This window comes from Polypterus senegalus, chromosome 2 (assembly GCF_016835505.1).
Source record: "Polypterus senegalus isolate Bchr_013 chromosome 2, ASM1683550v1, whole genome shotgun sequence".
NCBI lineage: Eukaryota > Metazoa > Chordata > Cladistia > Polypteriformes > Polypteridae > Polypterus > Polypterus senegalus.
Genome location: NC_053155.1, coordinates 304,877,351 through 304,895,309, shown reverse-complemented (window position 1 = coordinate 304,895,309; position 17,959 = coordinate 304,877,351). Strand labels below are relative to the sequence as shown.

Sequence of the window (17,959 nt, the reverse complement as noted above, 5' to 3'; positions counted from 1 at the left end):
ACCGTATCTAATGTAATCTAATCAGGCACCTACTGTAGTTGTCATTCCAGCAGTATTGGGCACAACATCTGAGCCATTCATGCATTGGACACCAGTTCAACAGAGGACAAATGCACCCACACACTCTCATACTTGTCCACTCCACATACGACCATAAGAACTTCACAAATCTGACAAATGAGAGGAGACCATTCAGTCCATCAAGCTCAACTGTTTAGCTAAGCTGTCCCAATAGCTCATCCAAATCCTTCTTAGAAGTTCTCAAGGTTTCTGCGTCAACTCCATGACTTGGCAGTTTGTTTAAGATTCCCACTTTTCACAAAGGGCAGAGTGGTGGCTCTGAGGTTAGGGATCTGCACTGGCAATCGGGAGGTTGCCGGTTCAAATCCCGTAAATGCCAAAAGTGACTCTACTTCGTCGAGTCCCTTAACTTGTAATTGCTCCATCCTGGGTATGACGTTAATCTGCACCTGGCCCTGCAGGTAGGCCCTCCAACCTACAGGGAAAAACCTTGGCGGTTGGTGGCAGAATTGGCACTCCAGCCACCATGAAAAACATCACACTGGTTCCACTCCATCTGAACAAGTGTGATGCTGTGATGTCACTCCTTGCATGGCTGCACTTGGGTCCTAATCTGGGATCCTGAGTTGGTTTGTCATGTGGTGAGTGCAGCAATGCGCTGTATCAGCGTGTGCTCCTTCTTTTCACAAAGAAGTGCTTCCTGTCTTCAGTCCTAAATGTACTCCCCCTTAATTTCTACTGGTGTTTGTGACTACAAGATTCACCATTTATTTAAAAGAATTCTATTGGATTCAATGAGTACTGTGTGCAGTTTTGGTCTCCAGGCTACAAAAAGGACATAGCAGCACTAGAAAAGGTCCAGAGAAGAGCGACCAGGCTGATTCCAGGTCTACAGGGGTTGAATTATGAGGAAAGATTAAAAGAGCTGAGCCTTTACAGTTTAAGCAAAAGAAGATTAAGAGGTGACATGATTGAAGTGTTTAAAATTATGAAGGGAATTAGTACAGTGGATCGAGACTTGTATTTTAAAATGAGCTCATCAAGAACACGGGGACACAGTTGGAAACTTGTTAAGGGTAAATTTCGCACAAACATTAGGAAGTTTTTCTTTACACAAAGAACGATAGACACTTGGAATAAGCTACCAAGTAGTGTGGTAGACAGTAAGACTTTAGGGACTTTCAAAACTCGACTTGATGTTTTCTTGGAGGAAGCAAGTGGATAGGACTGGCGAGCTTTGTTGGGCTGAATGGCCTGTTCTCGTCTAGATTGTTCTAATTCTAATTCTAAGTACTGGAACACCATAAACACAAATGCCTTTGATTAGGTCCTCATGCAGTCTCTTCTGCTTGGCCAAGATACAACATGTCCTTAAGTATTGGGTTGCACCATGTTGCTCCCCTCTGGACAGCTTTGAGTGATGCTATATCTTTTTTGTAGCATGGTGACCAGAACTGCACAAAGTTTCTTTCACGGGCAACAATATAGACGTGTCTTGCGTAACACCCAAGGTTTACTCGGGCTGTAAAAAGGGCCAATGGCGTACACGTGTCTTCTCTTACCCTCATAGTGGTGTCTCGTAAGAAACGCCTCTTATAAGCAGTGATGAGGAAGTGAATCTGTCTTCAGGTAGTGAAATTGAAATGGTCAGTGAAACCAAAAGTGATTCTGGGAATCCAAAAATGACACTCACTTCACACATACAAGTTCTGTGTGTTGTTCTTATTATTATAATTTATTATCTTTATTACTCATCGTTATTATTATATCATTATTATACTTTGTACATGTTTAGTGTTTTGAATGTTTTACAGTAGAAAGATGAGATTTCATAAAAACACTTTTTATGTTTTTATTTTGAAAAAATGTAACGCTAAGGAAGTTAAAGGCAGTCCTTTTAACGAAGTGTGACACACTGTTTACTTAAAATGTATATTTTGCAGCTTATATCTTCATAGGCATAGCTGCCAATTCTTTCTAAACTCACATTGACTGTTATCATAACTATGAATAACAGCACACACAGCACCTCCGACAATTTCACATTTAACACTCGTCCGTCGATGTCTTCGAATGCTAACGTATAATCTGATGTTGCAGAAAGGTTTTCGTTTGTAGGTTGTGTCTATTTTTAACATGTTCAATGTGCTCTATTCGAACGCAACACATATTTGTACATTGTATACAGATTTTTTTGGAGACCATATCAACAGTTCATCTTTAGTAAAGCTTGCTATCTATCGGACCAGGGTAACGAGAGCCCTGCCACTTCTTGAAGTTCGAAATCATTGCTCCTACTTTGAGCCCCGCCTTCATGAGGCATTGGATTGGTGAACTGTTTAATTGTTCCCACCCACTTTTTAGCACAATTCACTCCGGGCTGTCTCCACATTTATGTATTATATGTCTGACTTCAGCGAGTCTAGCAAAGAACAAGCATGGAAAAAAAAATAGAAGAATTGATAGAGAGACCAAGGCTGGCATGGCTGCCAAAGGTTCCTCTACTAAATATTGACTTGAAAGGGGTGAATACTTATGCGATCAGTTATTTTGTGCTTAATATTTCTAATTCATTTAGACCTCTTTGCAGAACTGTGTTGTCACTTTGACATTAAAGAGTTTTTTTTCTGTTGACCAGTGTCAAAAAAGCCAAATTAATTTCAGTGTAATTCAGTGTAGCATAATAATAAAATGTGAAAACTTCTAACAGGGTGAATACTTTTTATAGGCACTATAGCTATGCTGCCCATGAACTTTTAGGACCTGAAATCCTTTAAAAATCCTATCTTGGTCTTGGTTTGCATGGATTTTACACGTCTTGCCGTGTGTGTGTGTGTGTGTGTGTGCGTGTGTGTGTGTGTGTGTGGTTTGCCTCCCATATCTCAAAGACTTGCACATTTGTTCCTTAACCTGCTCCAGAATCAAGGACTGGACTCTTGGCCTAAGAGATAATAACTGGCTCAACAAGACCAGCAGTAGGCTTGAATGGTGTGCACTTGTGTTAGATCCATCCATCCATTATCGAGCCCGCTATATCCTAACACAGGGTCACGGGGGTCTGCTGGAGCCAATACCAGCCAACACAGGGCGTAAGGCAGGAAACAAACCCCGGGCAGGGCGCCAGCCCACTGCAGACTTGTGTTAGATGCTCTCAGTAAAAAGGCAATGTTACTTATTGCATGAATAAGAAGCATACCATTAAGATGGATTGGAGTCCCATCCAAGGTTGGTTCATACTTTGTACCCAGTGCCCCTGGGACAGGCATTGGTTGCATGTGGTTCTGAATGGTGATATTGTGTTGCAAAATGGATGGCTGAATGAAACCAGCAGTAAAGTGAAAGATGCTTGTGCTTGAACAAGGTGACCACCATCCAGATGGACTGGTGTCCATTCCAGGGTGGGTGCCAAAGCATCAAAGATAAGCTCAACCCTGTAATGAGGTAATCAGGAACAGAAAATGAAGAAACTGTTGTTCACCAAAAAAAAAATGTGCATTATGAAAATGTTGTTAAGAATGTTGAGAAGCTTACTTCCAAAATTCCACTCTAATGGAAATCGAAAAAGAAAGATGTCCCCGTTCAATGTCTTCCTAATAAGCGGCGCTTACTGTATTTATTTTCGGTGATGCTGTAGAGCGGGCATGAGCAGCTATTTCAGCCTTTTACTCTAGATGGTGATTGCTTTTCTCAGCTTATGGCTTTGGCAGTGGTTCAAGAGTCAATTACGGAAACCTCTAACTATGAAAAATGGGGCCATGCATGCTTTAATTGAAGGTGACTTGTGTTTTGTTTTATTATGCTTATGGACAATTCCCTACTCTTAAAATGAATGTCTAAAAATGCCTAAAACTTCTGTTTCAACCCAGCTCCACCACAGTTTGTGATCAGGCCGAGGGATCAGATCGTGGCCCAGGGTCGGACGGCCACCTTCCCATGTGAAACCAAAGGAAACCCACAGCCTGCTGTCTTTTGGCAGAAAGAGGGCAGCCAGGTAAGCTAAGGAGTTATTAAGTTGTCTTTGGATTATTTTATTTCTTTGAATTTTGATTTCTGGCTTTGACGTTTCTCAGTTTTTGATTTCCGGTTTGGAGGCTTGCTTCGCCCTTTGGTTCCTTTCTTTCTCTTGATCTTCACTCTTCAGTTTCATTAGGCTGACTGTCCCATTTACGGTCAGTACACTGTGCCAATGAGTACTGCCAGTCATCAGAGGGCAGTTGAAAAAAATCCCAGACTAAAGCACTGCTGGCAGACATAACACATCCACTTCATAACAGGTAACCCACCTGAAGCTAAGCATGTTCAGGCCCGGCCAGTATTTGGATGGCCGACCAACCAGAAAAAGCTTGGGTTGCTGCTGAACGAGGTGTTGGTGAAGCCAGCAGGAGGCACTTACCCTGTGGTCTAAATGTGGATCCCAATGTCTCTGTACAGTGATGGGAGCACTATACTTTAAAAATGGTGCCATCCTTCAGATGAGATGTAAAATCAAAGTCTGGACTCTCTCTGGTCATTAAAGATCCCAGGGCATCCTTTGTAAAGAGCAGGGTGTATCCTGATGTCCTGGCTAAATTGCCCACCATGTCCTGGTCATTCTGGCCCCCTAAACATCCCCTGTCTCTAATTGGCTAACTATCTCTCACCACCTAACAATGTATGGTCAGCCTACTGGCTCAAAATGGCTGCCGTCACATCATCCAGGTGAATGCTGCACATTAGCGGTCATTGATGTGACTCCCAAAGCTCTTTGACAAATTACTTTGAGTAGTGAAAAAAAGTCATATAAATGTACAAAATTATTTTGTAGTTATTAATGAGATTAGAAGGAGGGCAGTGGTGGACAATGAATAATGTAAGAGGAGTCCACCTCTCCCAACAGGTGGCAGCAAAGTGACCCTTTAGGTGCCACATGGCTCCCTGCTTATCGCAAGCCACTGTCAGCATCTTTTGAAGTCCAAATTCAGACTTAATGTGGGAGAAATTCATTATTTGATAGAAATGGCCATGTGGCTGCTTATCACTTAAGGTGTCAGTAAAGTTAATAGGAAAGGTGTTCTGTCATCAACAATGAACAATATCCATCCATTTCCCAACCTGTTGAATCCAAACACAGGGTCACGGGGGTCTGCTGGAGCCAATCCCAGCCAACACAGGGTGCAAGGCAGGAACCAGTCCCGGGCAGGACACACACACCACGCAGGGAGGACCCGGGAAGCGAACCCAGGGCTCCTTACTGCGAGGCAGCAGTGCTACCACTGCACCACCGTGCTGCCACATGAACAATATCCAATTTTACAATTATATACCTAAGCTCTGTTTAGTAATAAAAACCGCAGTGGCATATTAATGAAGTAGTTCACCTGATATTAGACATATATAAGTTGAAGACCTGTGTGTGTGTGTATGTATGTATGGAGCAGTCCGCTCTGCTCACGCTCAAATACAGCCACAGGAGTTGGTGGAAATTCTACGGAAGAGGTAGAAGCTTACATAAGTGTGACTTACACTTGGTGAGATGATGCTTGCATGCACTTTTATATTTTCTCGGTGTTTGCATGTGCCTCACTTCTCATTCAACCCGAACAGACAAACTGAGCTTTGCTGTTTATGCACGTTATATGCTCACACAACAAGCTGCATTACATTTGTCTGAGATAAGTACCAGCCTGTCCCGCTCAATTTGTGCCACGGCTGCACCCGACTACACATCCGTCTCGGACCAAATAAGGCCTGTCCAGGCTGCAGAGGAGGGTCCTCGTCCTCTGCCCTGGGTAATTCTTAAAAGTTAGCTGACGCCTCTACAAGTTCACTAATATAGCAAAACTGCTAGGGAGTCTTCAAATGTTTTTTTTTTGTCCCAAAGTCCACACACAGCTAGTTATTTTAAATGGCGTAGTGTGTTAACAGCAATTTATTTCCATAGCACATTTTCATAGAGAAGATATAACACAAGAAGGGTTAGTGCTGACATGGGTACAAATGCTGGCTCAGTAACTCTCTGGGCAGAGTTTGCACCCTTGCTTTATTTTTACCTATTCCTTTCCATTGCCAAAGACCTGTATGCCAGGGTCCCTGTATGAATGAGTGTATCTGTGTGTGCTAGTGTGCCAAGTAGTGAACACACATCCCATCCAAGGTTGGGTTGGGTATGCTGCCAGGGCACATAATGGAAACTAAAATATAAGAATGGATAGCATGAAGTGTCAGTGAGCAGCAGTGGCACTTGGCAGCGCTTGGGCCCTGGTTCATTTTCTGCTGGAATGCCCTCTATATGAGCTTACACCTTATCACCACATTCGCAAAGATTTCCTTCCATAGCTCAAAGATTTATAGTCAGGTCGATTACCAGTTCTAAAATTAGGCAGCCATTCCAGGCAGAGACTGATTTTAAAATGGAACCCCTTACTGCTGGCGTATGCAGCAGCCCCCCTTAACCTTGAACTTGGAAATGAATACCGGAGTGAAAAACAATAATAAACATAAAAGGACCAGCCATGTGCTTGATTGTTAATGACAGTTAAGTGCAGGAATGAGGTAAACTAAACGGGGCAGCAGTTCTCCAGGACAGCGACTCTGCAGTCGTATTTACCCTGACTGTGGGCAAAATGTCCTTAATCCTTGAAAAGACACAAAAGAAGATATCAGACAGCAGCCAAAATAAATACAGAAAATGGTAATTAAGTAATTAGTCTTTTGTGTCATGCTTAAATATAATGAAGTGGACATCTATCATTCCACAGTGAGAAAAGGGTAATTAAAAAAGGTACATAATTTGCAACATTAAAGTCATTAGGCATAATTGGATTTTGCTAATGTCTTTCTCTGAACTCCACTTTGTGAAGAACTTAAAAAAAAATTCAAGGATAAAAGGCATTAAAGGTGAAGGTTCATTTGGCAGTAAAGTGCCTTGAATCACATACGGTGGGTGTCAGTCGGGGTGCAGATGTGCTACATTCACAAAAAAGAAAAAAAAAATAATCAAAAGATGTTGGACCTTTTATTCTAGCCTAGAGAAACCTTTTCTTCAAAAAAGTGATGTAACAAGGACCTTGACTCTTTTGTTATGTTGCATTTCTGTGGGCAATACTGTCCCAAGTTGCTTTATAAATGTTAAAGTATACCGCAATTTGTTTCATAAATCGTATAGCACATGTGAAAGGGGCAAATTCTGGGTCACCCAATGAGCCAGTGGTGAGAAATGAACTGGCAGCCTTATGGTTTAAAGGACCACTGCCTTTTAAACTTTATTTTGTCCATCAAATTTCAATCAGTTTTTATTTCATGCTGTGAATTTTGATTTACTCTTCCTACATATACTGTCTCTCTATCTACACACACACACACACACACACACATATAGATAAATATACAAGAGGGCTTACCCCCTTCTCACTATGTGCCAGCCTCTTCACATCTCTGCCGCTCACATTGTGAAGAGGGGGGCTGATCGCACCCCAAGGAGATGCGGTCGCTCCTCCGAAACCCCCTCTGATACGGTGATACAATGGGAAACAAATACAGTTTTTTTTTTACCTCTTCTTTGCTCGATCAGCTGCTGGCTTGCTGCTGCCGTGCCATGTGATCTGCATCTCGCACAGCACTTCAAACATTTAAAAGCCTGTGCAGCAGCTGTCCTACTCTTTGTCTTTATATTTCCGGCCCCGGAAATCTCTTGGCACAAAGTCTTGTCTCACAGGAAGTGAGTGCTTGATATTTTTTAGTTTATAATTTAAAGACAGTAAAGTTCGATAAATTCTGAAAAGAATGATACCAAACATATATATGAAGGTTTTAAAATAACGCTGATTTAAAGTGTGACAGAAAACGTGACATAAAAAGTCACATAAAATCATTGCACAAAATCGTTGCTCTTTTAGGCTTAGGATTTTATATATAGAAGTAGATATATATTACCGTATATACTCGCATTTAAATTCTACTGCGTAAAAGTCGGGACTTGATTTTTCCGTATAATTTCCGGTATTTTATTTGTATTTTAACTGGCGATTCCTAGTTGTCCCAACGTGAATGTCGGAGTGTGCATGAAAGTAATGTTCTGTCTGCCTAAATCTCCTGTAAAACATTTTGTTCTCTACCATCCTGTTGTGTGTAAGTAAATTGTTAAAAATAAATCAGTTAATTGCAAACATATTGCATGAAAAGTTATTATAAATTTTAATATCATAACCATTTTAAGCTCTGTTACTAAAGAAGCATTTTGTCAAGAATAACAGTATTTTACTTTTCTTTTTTCAGAATTTACTGTTTCCTAATCAGCCTCTTCAGCCCAACAGCAGATTTTCAGTTTCTCAGGGTGGAGATCTGACCATCAGCAACGTGCAAAGATCTGACACCGGATATTATATCTGTCAAGCACTGACTGTCGCTGGCAGCATCTTGGCCAAGGCACAGCTGGAGGTGACCGACGGTAAGACGTCTTTATCCAAGATGAAAAATCAGAAGTACAAAAGTTTCTTATTGGCATTGTTTTGTTGACTTCTGCTATTCTGCTTTAAGGTAATTTGATCTTGGTAGCAGTGAGGGAATTCCACCCCAGCATTGACCCACTCTAAGGGCCATTTAACCTTTAATGCATTGCACATCATGTTAATTAACTATGTGAATTCTACAACATTTGTAAGCAGGTGCATTAATTAAATCAGAATCATGAATAGAAACTTCTTTCATCCTGCACACTTTGTCATTAATGTCTGCTCATTAGTTTAGATTCTTTGTATAAAATCTTTAAACTACTTGAACGTCTTTAACATAGATGGACAAGTGTTGGTGTACTCAATATCTATTTCTATAAAGGACACATTTCAAGTCTAAGCCTTGGTGACTTTTAAGAAGTTTCTGGATGACATATTGGAACGACTTAGTTATTTAGCTTGTTAGATTGAATGGTCTTCTCCTGTATATCAGATTTATTTAAAACATGACTAAAGGGCATCTATCTATCTATCTATCTATCTATCTATCTATCTATCTATCTATCTATCTATCTATCTATCTATCTATCTATCTATCTATCTATCTATCTAGTAGAATTCTCTTGATTCAATAGTACATCATTGAATCAAGGACACTGCAAGTGTTTTAAAAACTGATGCTGGGAAGGACTCAGGGCTGCTTTTACAGCATTATAAGCCCCCGGGCAAAGCAGGGCACTGGAGCCCCTACCTACACAACCACTCAGCAAGTCACAACATACAGAGATTAAGATAGGCCCCCTATGCTGTGCAACTGCCCAGCATGCCCATGTGTTAAGATGGCCCTGGAAGGACTTAATGAAAATCTAGGACAAACAACGTAGTCATGTTGGATGAGTTATTCGGACAACTCAGTTATTACCTTAATGGACTGACTGGTCTTCTCCTGTTTGTCAGATTTCTGTAAAACACAACTATAGGGCCTGTACAGTAGTGTTTTGGCAGGCCAACACTCATTAATATCGAGCAGACAATACTGAATGTCTTGAAACATCTCAACAGCTTTGATAAAGCTGATCTAGCAGAATTCTCCTGACTCAATAGTAAGTCATGTAATCAAGGACACTGGTGGTACTTTAAAGACTAGAAAGGACTTCTGTCCACAGATATGCTGATCTGAAACAAACTACATAGTCATTTTGGATGAGATATTGGGACAACTTTGCTATGAGCTAGCCAAACAATATTAATGGACTGGGTGGTCTTCTCTCAATTGTCAGACTTATACATGTTTATATATAAAACATGAGTAAAGGCACTTAAGCATTAAGCAGGGACTTTTGCAAGTGGACCCAATCCAGACTTTCAATAAAATCGGCATTAACTTTAGAATTACCAAAGCCTACGAAAAAACTCATAAATCTGGCCCACCTTAAATCCCTTCGCACCTCTCCGTCAGCGTCTTTTGTCCTGTAAATGTGACGATAAAGACAAGCAGCAAGCAGCCTGTTTTCAATCCCCCCACTGCCGCAGAACAGGCACAAAGTTCTCCCAGCTCAGCCTTGATTATCTGGGAGTGAAGTGCTGGTTATTTAGAATGGAAATAATAGATCATTATTTGTAACAATGTATTTCATGTGTGTTCCATTTGTACAATAATCTGTGTAAACACATTGTTAAAACAGAAATGTTTTTCATATTTTAGTAATAAATGACAAAATTTAGGCATAAACTATATAATAGTTATATAATTGTTATATGAAGGCTGAAATCCAAAGATCAAATAAACACTTTCACAAAAGGTTCAAGGACGATACTACAGCTTCCGTGGTGTAAAATTGCTGACTTGTAATCAGGAGTCCCCAGTTCGATCCCGACTGCCTCGTATATTTACCGTTTTCAGTAGAGAGCTGCACTTATTGTTAATATTATACAGTATACACGTACATTTGGTTTGCGTCTGAAACAGACCGTGTACATTTATAGCACTTGTAAAAGTTACCGTTTTTTATTTTCACTTTTATTCTCTCAGTCATGATCACAATACATACTACCGTCCTAGGGATCTGACGCTGTTAGTTTTTATCTGAAACTGGGAATAACTGTAGATGTGAGTGGTGTTTTGAGACAATGGAACTGGACATTCTCTAATCTGGAGGGATAAAAGCTGACACACAAACGCTGTTGAGTCTGCCTTCTTCGTATCTCACCATCACTTTTTTTTTTTATTCAGTTTTATTGAGTGTTCCTGCTCACGCTGAATTAGTATGCACCTTATGGTCTATGATGTCAAAACCACCCTGACAAAAAAAACAACAGAGACATAGGTACAGTATATATGAAATTTGGAATAACTCATTTTATGACCTGTATAGTACATTTCGGAAAACATTGTGGTACGGATGCAACATTATTCATATTATTCATATTCTTTCGCATAACATCTTGCGGTTGTAATCAGTGACCGCGTGTTTTTTTTTTTCCCGATCTTGCCAGTCCCCACATGTTGCTGTATGGTGCTGTTTCTTTTGTACTTCAGGACATGCAGAGAAAAGAATAGTATAGAGAGGTCAGTTCAGCACTATATGCAATCATCAAATTCAAATATTGACAGTTCACACACACGCAAGGACCGTCCTTCCTACATTTTTGACATGTGTACCTTTTGCAATGTATGGCAGTCGCACTTCTCCATGCCGTCCTATTGGGGAGGGTCTCAAAAGCACAAAGAACCAACTTCATATGTTGTGACGTGTGAGTTGGTGTCTTGCACCTCAAAGATGAGGCTGAGTCTCAGTACTTTAGCAAAACCAACTCCAAACAGGAACAGCACGGTTATTTATTGTAGCGGGATCTACCATTCAACTATACACCGACGCAGCAAACAGGCAGAGTTAGGGCCAGGTTATTATGTTCCCTGCATCACCCGTCAGCTTGTAGTTCTTTCTGTGGCACTGCAAATCTGCGGTTCAATCGGCAACAGACAAGCAACCCTCAAGAGAAGCGGCACTCACGCTTCTGTGTGTTGTCCCGTTGAGGAGGGTCTCAAAATGGTGCAGAAATCTCACAATGTAAAGAACACATCCCAGAATAAAATGGGGCTTTGTGAATCAATGGTTCTACAAGGTGCCATACAACCCAGTAAAGAGTCATAAAGTGCCATTAAAGAACCCAAGGGCCTTGTGACGGTCTGGCACCCTGTCCAGTTTCTGCCTGGTACTCAGTATTGTCATGGTCCCCTTTAGCCCCCTATCCCTGAATTAGACAATGCAATTAGTGATAAAAAAAAGCAAATGCTAAAGTACAGTATTTGAAATAAACATTCGTTATACTGGCTGCTTGGCATGAGCAGCAGCAGACATCTAAACAGAGCTGAATCTGTCTCCACCACAAACATAATAATGTGAATTATGCACTAATTCAAGGAAAAATGTCTGTTCACCCTGCTTGCTGGAAGATGTCAAAGCTGTGGAACGGCTGAAAAACATGACGCAAACCTCCATCCGGTAACCGTACAGTATAAGGAGTAGCATTTGCTTGTTGCTTGCAGGAATCTTCATTAAAAGTGACAGTAAGTGTGAGACTGACACACTCAGCACACCTTCATGGACTGAATGTATTGGCTTCTGTTTGTTTTCCAAAAAGGTGTCCCATATTTTATGACAGGTTTGTTTCATTCTGTTCTCAATCCCTCCATCTTTTCCAGTCATCACGCTTTTCCCAACCAATTTCCTAACCTTCTCACTGTGACCCCGAGCAGCCAACTCCTCTGTTTGACAAAATGATGCATTCTCAGCCAATGCAAATTTACATGTAGATTAAAAGGTCATTTAAAATTAATGGAAAGGCAGTATTTTTTAATATCTGTCCATGGTGCGGCTTGATTCAATGCCGCCGCGTGATTGGAATAAATAGGACAGACAAATATTGTCAGAGAGGACATTGAGCTGTTAATGGGCGCACCTGCTGTTGCTGTGGTGATTTACGACAAAGAGGCCAGGGAAAGCGAAGCAGGTTCAAGGAGATTCGTAATGAGAAATTCTTACTCAGACTGTCAAGGCCTTGGCGTGCTCTCGCTTTGCCTGCCTCCCCGTCCTATTGGTGGTGAATTAAAATGAGGCTGACATTTATGGAAGGTGGGTCTGATGTGTCCTGCTGACTCCTCCCTGGTAGTTAGTGTTGGACAGATCACACAGAGGACACGGCACTGAAAATGGTGTGTTAGTCCATCATCTACTTTCAGTTTTGGCTTGACCTCACTCTGTTGCTTTCTCTGTCTGAAAACTGCATCATGCTTTGGCTCAAAATGTCATTCTCAGAAAAAAAGACAGAAGGGCAGGAAAGGCACCATATAGGATGAATTGAAAAGTCACTATGGTGATAGATAGATAGAGTGAATGGCACTGAATAATAGATAGATAGATAGATAGATAGATAGATAGATAGATAGATAGATAGATAGATAGATAGATAGATAGATAGATAGATAGATAGATAGATAGATAGGAAAGGCACTACATAATAGTGAATGCAGCTGGATGTTCAAAAAGTTTCTGCACTTTTTTAAACAGTATTTATTAAGAATCTCAAAATCAAATTAAATCACTCTTCTACGTAGTCACCTTTGTTTGTGATGCACTTTTCCCAGCATCATACCAACTTTTTAATGCCCAATTACTACTCCTCCCGCCTTCACCGTTTCCAACGAAAATATAAATGAAAACTTTTTGAACGTCCCATGTACATAGATAGATATTCAAGGTGATATATTAGATTAGATAACATCACCAAACAGAATGTTACATGAAACAAGTTTCTTTGCGGTCAGATTATTAGCTCTATTACAGCACAGTTTACAAAATACTTAATACTTTATTACATCACATTACCACAAGTTAAGTGAAATTACTTTGGAATCCCTCATTACAAATGCTTTTAATTAAGTTAGCTGTTTGCCTGTGGAATTAGAATACATTTATTTTTTCCTACTCATTGTTCACTTTTAAATCTTTATGCTATTTTTGTTAAATTGTAGCTGTTGCACACTGCATATTTTGTTACAGAAACATCACAATGATTTTTTTTACTCTAAACTATATAGTATGTGTCCAACTGTAAACCAAGGGTAAGTAGAGAAGTATGCTTTATGCTATTTATAAAAGGGTCGTGACATCACATAACATTAATTATTCATTCTTCTGGAGTTGGCGACACTCCAGACCAAACCTTCCAAATGTGCATTCTGATTTTGGAGACAGATACCTAGTGATAATTAAAATACAGGCCACCTTCAAGATATAGCAATAGTACATTTTCCCTCAAGGTTTAATTTACTTGATGAAAGTAGATTTATAATACATATTTGTATTTGTGTATATAGATAAACAAAAATGTGTTGTGTTTATAATAAATACACACACAAGTATACAGTACATTAACAAACACAAGTATATCTATATAAATATGTGTATATATGTATTTTTCTTTATACACATGTGTATAGATAGATAGATAGATAGATAGATAGATAGATAGATAGATAGATAGATAGATAGATAGATAGATAGATAGATAGATAGATAGATAATGTATAGAGTACTTTGGAAGAGTATTCTGACCCCTTCAATATTTTCAGTTTGTTTTTGATTTTGGTTTTCCACATTTTTAAATCATTTCCAAGAATGACAACGCAAAAACAGCAAATTACACATTTTAGCAGATTTATGCAAAATAAAAAACTGAAATGTCACATTGACACAAGTATTCAGACCCATTCTCTTGGTCATCACTGAGATGTTTCTACGCCTTGTTTGAAGACCCCCGGTGGTCTGTTCAATTGTTTGGACTTGATTAGGAAAGGCACACAGCTGTCTAGAGAAGGTCCCACCGCTGAGCAGAAACCAAAGCACAGGGATGAAGAAACGGCCTGCCGAGCTTAGGGACGGAGCGAGATTTCAGGTTTCAAGTTTGTGTCTGATGCGGTCACAGGACAGTCTGAAAATTATTTTTGATGTATTCGTGGATAAAAATCATAGAATTTTACTTTTTTCATTCATGAGTGATATTTTTCTGAACCCTGCTACTTACACACGATTGTTCTAAACATTTTGGCCAATAACGCCACCCCCAAAACTGTGCCACCCGGGGCTGACTGCCCCTTTCACCCACCCCCTAGCTACACCACTTGGACTCTGAAGACCTTTCATGGCCATTGCTGTCATGTTTGTTGTCCATGACAGGTCGTGGCTGATGTGGACTCCCAAGAATCTGAAACTTTGGACTCTCTCCAGCCTCTCGCCATTAATCATGTCTTTTATAACGTCATTTGGGTTCCTGCCGATCCCTCCTTAATCATACTATATACATATAATGTTCACATTTTATGCAGTGTACATGTTTAAGGAGAAATAAACCAAATTGCATGATAGTCTTCTTCGTCTTCTTCTTCTTCTTTCAGCTACTCCTGCTAGGGGTTGCCAAAGCAGATCATCTTCATGATTGTGACCTTTTTAAATGTAAAATGTGTTATTGCCAATAGATCTCCATATGTGTGAAGACTATTCCCAGGATTAAATTCATTGCAAAAATAAAAAGCCTGAGAAACTTTGAAAATTAAAGCAAACTATTCAGCCGAGAAGTCTTTTATTTATTTTTTTTTTGCAGCCTTTGGGAACCAATTTAAAGAGAATTCAATCTCCTTCGTTTAAAAAAAAAAAAGATTTCTGCTTCTCTATAATAAAAGCATAATTAGGTAAGCCATTTCTCAGTCCAACTAATCTTTCTGTGGTTAATAAAAAAATCCTTTTTTTGCAATTCTTTTTTTTAATAGTGGAAAACCTTGCCCTTGAGTTTATCTTGTAGCGGAGGCCACATGACAACGTTAGAGCACAACTCTGTGTCGTCTGAGGCACAGTGTTAATGTGAAAGTGTCTGATATCAGATTGCATCGGCGTGTGCTCTGCTTTCCAAATTTTGATGTTTTTAGTAATCTAAAGTAAGAAAAAATGTCTGACTATCTTGTATCGGTTCTATTTCATTGGATAAAGTGATAATGACTAAGACTCGTATTTCGAGGCACTTGTATTTTTTTTTTGGGGAGTTTTTTCTTGTCTTCTTAGGGAATCGAGGCTTATGGGGGGGCTTTCAAAACAGCCTATCGTGACAATCCCTGATTTTAGGCTATGCATAAAATAAATTGTTGTTGTTGCATGCATGTGCCAATCTTGTGATTCAACTTCAGCCACCTTTCACCAGACATACTGAATGCCCCAGTCCTATTGTCAGTAGTTTAAGTTACTTTTCAAAATGTTTTTCTAATTTCTTTTGTTTAGAGACCACAGACAATATTTCAGAGAAAATTATATCTGTTGTGCGCCCATATTGTGCAGACATTCTCAACCCTGCTTAATCCTGTTGAAGGTGTGGAGAGTGGCCACCTATTTCAATCAATCAATCAATCAACATTTATTTATATAGCACATATTCATACAAAAAATGTAGCTCAAAGTGCTTTACAAAATGAATAGAAAAATAGAAGACACAATAAAAAATAAACATAAGTCAACATTAATTAACATAGAATAAGAGTAAGGTCCGATGGCCAGGGTGGACAGAAAAACAAAAAACTCCAAAGGCTGGAGAAAAAAATAAAATCTGTAGGGGTTCCAGACCACGAGACCGCCCAGTCCCCTCTGGGCAATCTACCTAACATAAATCAAACAGTCCTCTTTGTATTTAGAGTTTTCATGGAAGGACCTGATGATGATGGTCACGTAGACTTCTGGCTTTCAGTCCATCATTGTTGGAGCATCATGATGCTTTGAGTAGGTGGTGGTGGCGCAGGCCGCCACCACAAAGAAACCGGAAAAAGAAACAGAAGAGAGAGTAGGGGTCAGTATGGATTTTGGAGCCACTGTGAATAGTTATTATGAAGAATTGAACATACAGAGTATCAGTATTAAGTTAAAGTGAAGTTATGAGAAGGCCATGTTAAAGTAATGTGTTTTTAACAGTTTTTTTAAAGTGCTCTACTGTATTTGCCTGGCAAATTCCTATTGGCAGGCTATTCCAGATTTTAGGTGCATAACAGCAGAAGGCCGCCTCACCACTTCTTTTAAGTTTAGCTTTTGGAATTCTAAGGAGACACTCATTTGAAGATCTAAGGTTACGATTTGGAATATAACGTGTCAGGCATTCCGATATATAAGATGGAGCGAGATTATTTAAGGCTTTATAAACCATAAGCAGTATTTTAAAGTCAATCCTGAATGACACAGGCACAACCAGTGTAGTGACATCAAAACTGGAGAAATGTGCTCGGATTTTCTTTTCCCAGTTAGGATTCTAGCAGCTGCATTCTGCACTCGTTGCAAATGATTGATGTCTTTTTTGGGTAGTCCTGAGAGGAGTGCGTTACAGTAATCTAGTCTACTGAAAACAAAAGCAAAATTTGTGTGTTAATGCCATAGAAGTGCCTTAACGCATGGGCACGCTGGGCATTTCCCTGGGGCCCCATGCTAATCTATGTATGTTGTGACTTCCTGTCAATTAATAAACACTATACTATACTGAACTATAAATATTTGTTATTATTGTGTTACAGGGCGGCACGGTGGTAACGCTGCTGCCTCGCAGTTAGGAGACCTGGGTTCACTTTCCCGGGTCCTCCCTGCGTGGAGTTTGCATGTTCTCCCCATGTCTGCGTGGTTTCCTCCCACAGTCCAAAGACATGCAGGTCAGGTGCATTGGCGATTCTCAATTGTCCCTAGTGTGTGCTTGGTGTGTGTGTGCCCTGCGGTGGACTGGCGCCCTGCCTGGGGTTTGTTTCTTGCTTTGCAACCTGTGTTGGCTGGGATTGGCTCCATCAGACCCCCGTGACCCTGTAGTTAGGATATAGTGGGTTGGATAATGGATGGATGGATATTGTGTTACAAGTGGACATTGGCATTTGCCTCTGATTTAGTATCACTGTCACTCTGCCACCTCACGTGTCTGTATGTGTACGGATCTCACACACTACATAATGTCAAAGCGGATATGTTAACGTCACTTCAACTCAATTCTGTGCAAAGAAATTTCGTAAATGTTTGTGCTGAACACTTGATTCATAATAAATAATTCAAAGTAATTTCATTCTGTGCTATCTCCGTCTTTATGGTGTACCACTTGAGTATCATTTACATCATTTTCAAGGCTCATATTATGTTGTTCAGACGTTTGTGTTGATTGTTCTTTGCTGTGCAGCATGTTTTTTAATGTTTAAACACTGATTTTGTTGAAAGTACCAATACAATAAGTATGCAGTGGTGCCTTGCATTGCGAGTGTAATTCGTTCCGGAAACGTGTTTGTAATCCAAAGCACTCGTATATCAAAGCAAATTTCCCCATAAGAAATTATGGAAACTCCATTGATTCATTCCACAACCCAAAAATATTCCTATAAAAATGATTAATACAAAATCTAAAGTAAAAATACATAAAACAAATTAACCTGCACTTTACCTTTGAAA

At 39.9% G+C, this 17,959-nt stretch overlaps 1 protein-coding gene across 5 annotated transcripts in view; it reads left to right on the top strand.

Moving 5' to 3' along the window:
* Positions 1-17,959, top strand: part of robo2 (roundabout, axon guidance receptor, homolog 2 (Drosophila)) — a 748,943-nt gene that overhangs the window by 536,072 nt on the left and 194,912 nt on the right. For all 5 annotated transcript variants that reach the window (XM_039745871.1, XM_039745870.1, XM_039745867.1 and 2 more), the window contains exons 8-9: positions 3,888-4,012; positions 8,275-8,446. In XM_039745871.1, coding sequence (XP_039601805.1) covers positions 3,888-4,012; positions 8,275-8,446 — 297 coding nt within the window. The remainder of the gene's footprint in view (positions 1-3,887; positions 4,013-8,274; positions 8,447-17,959) is intronic.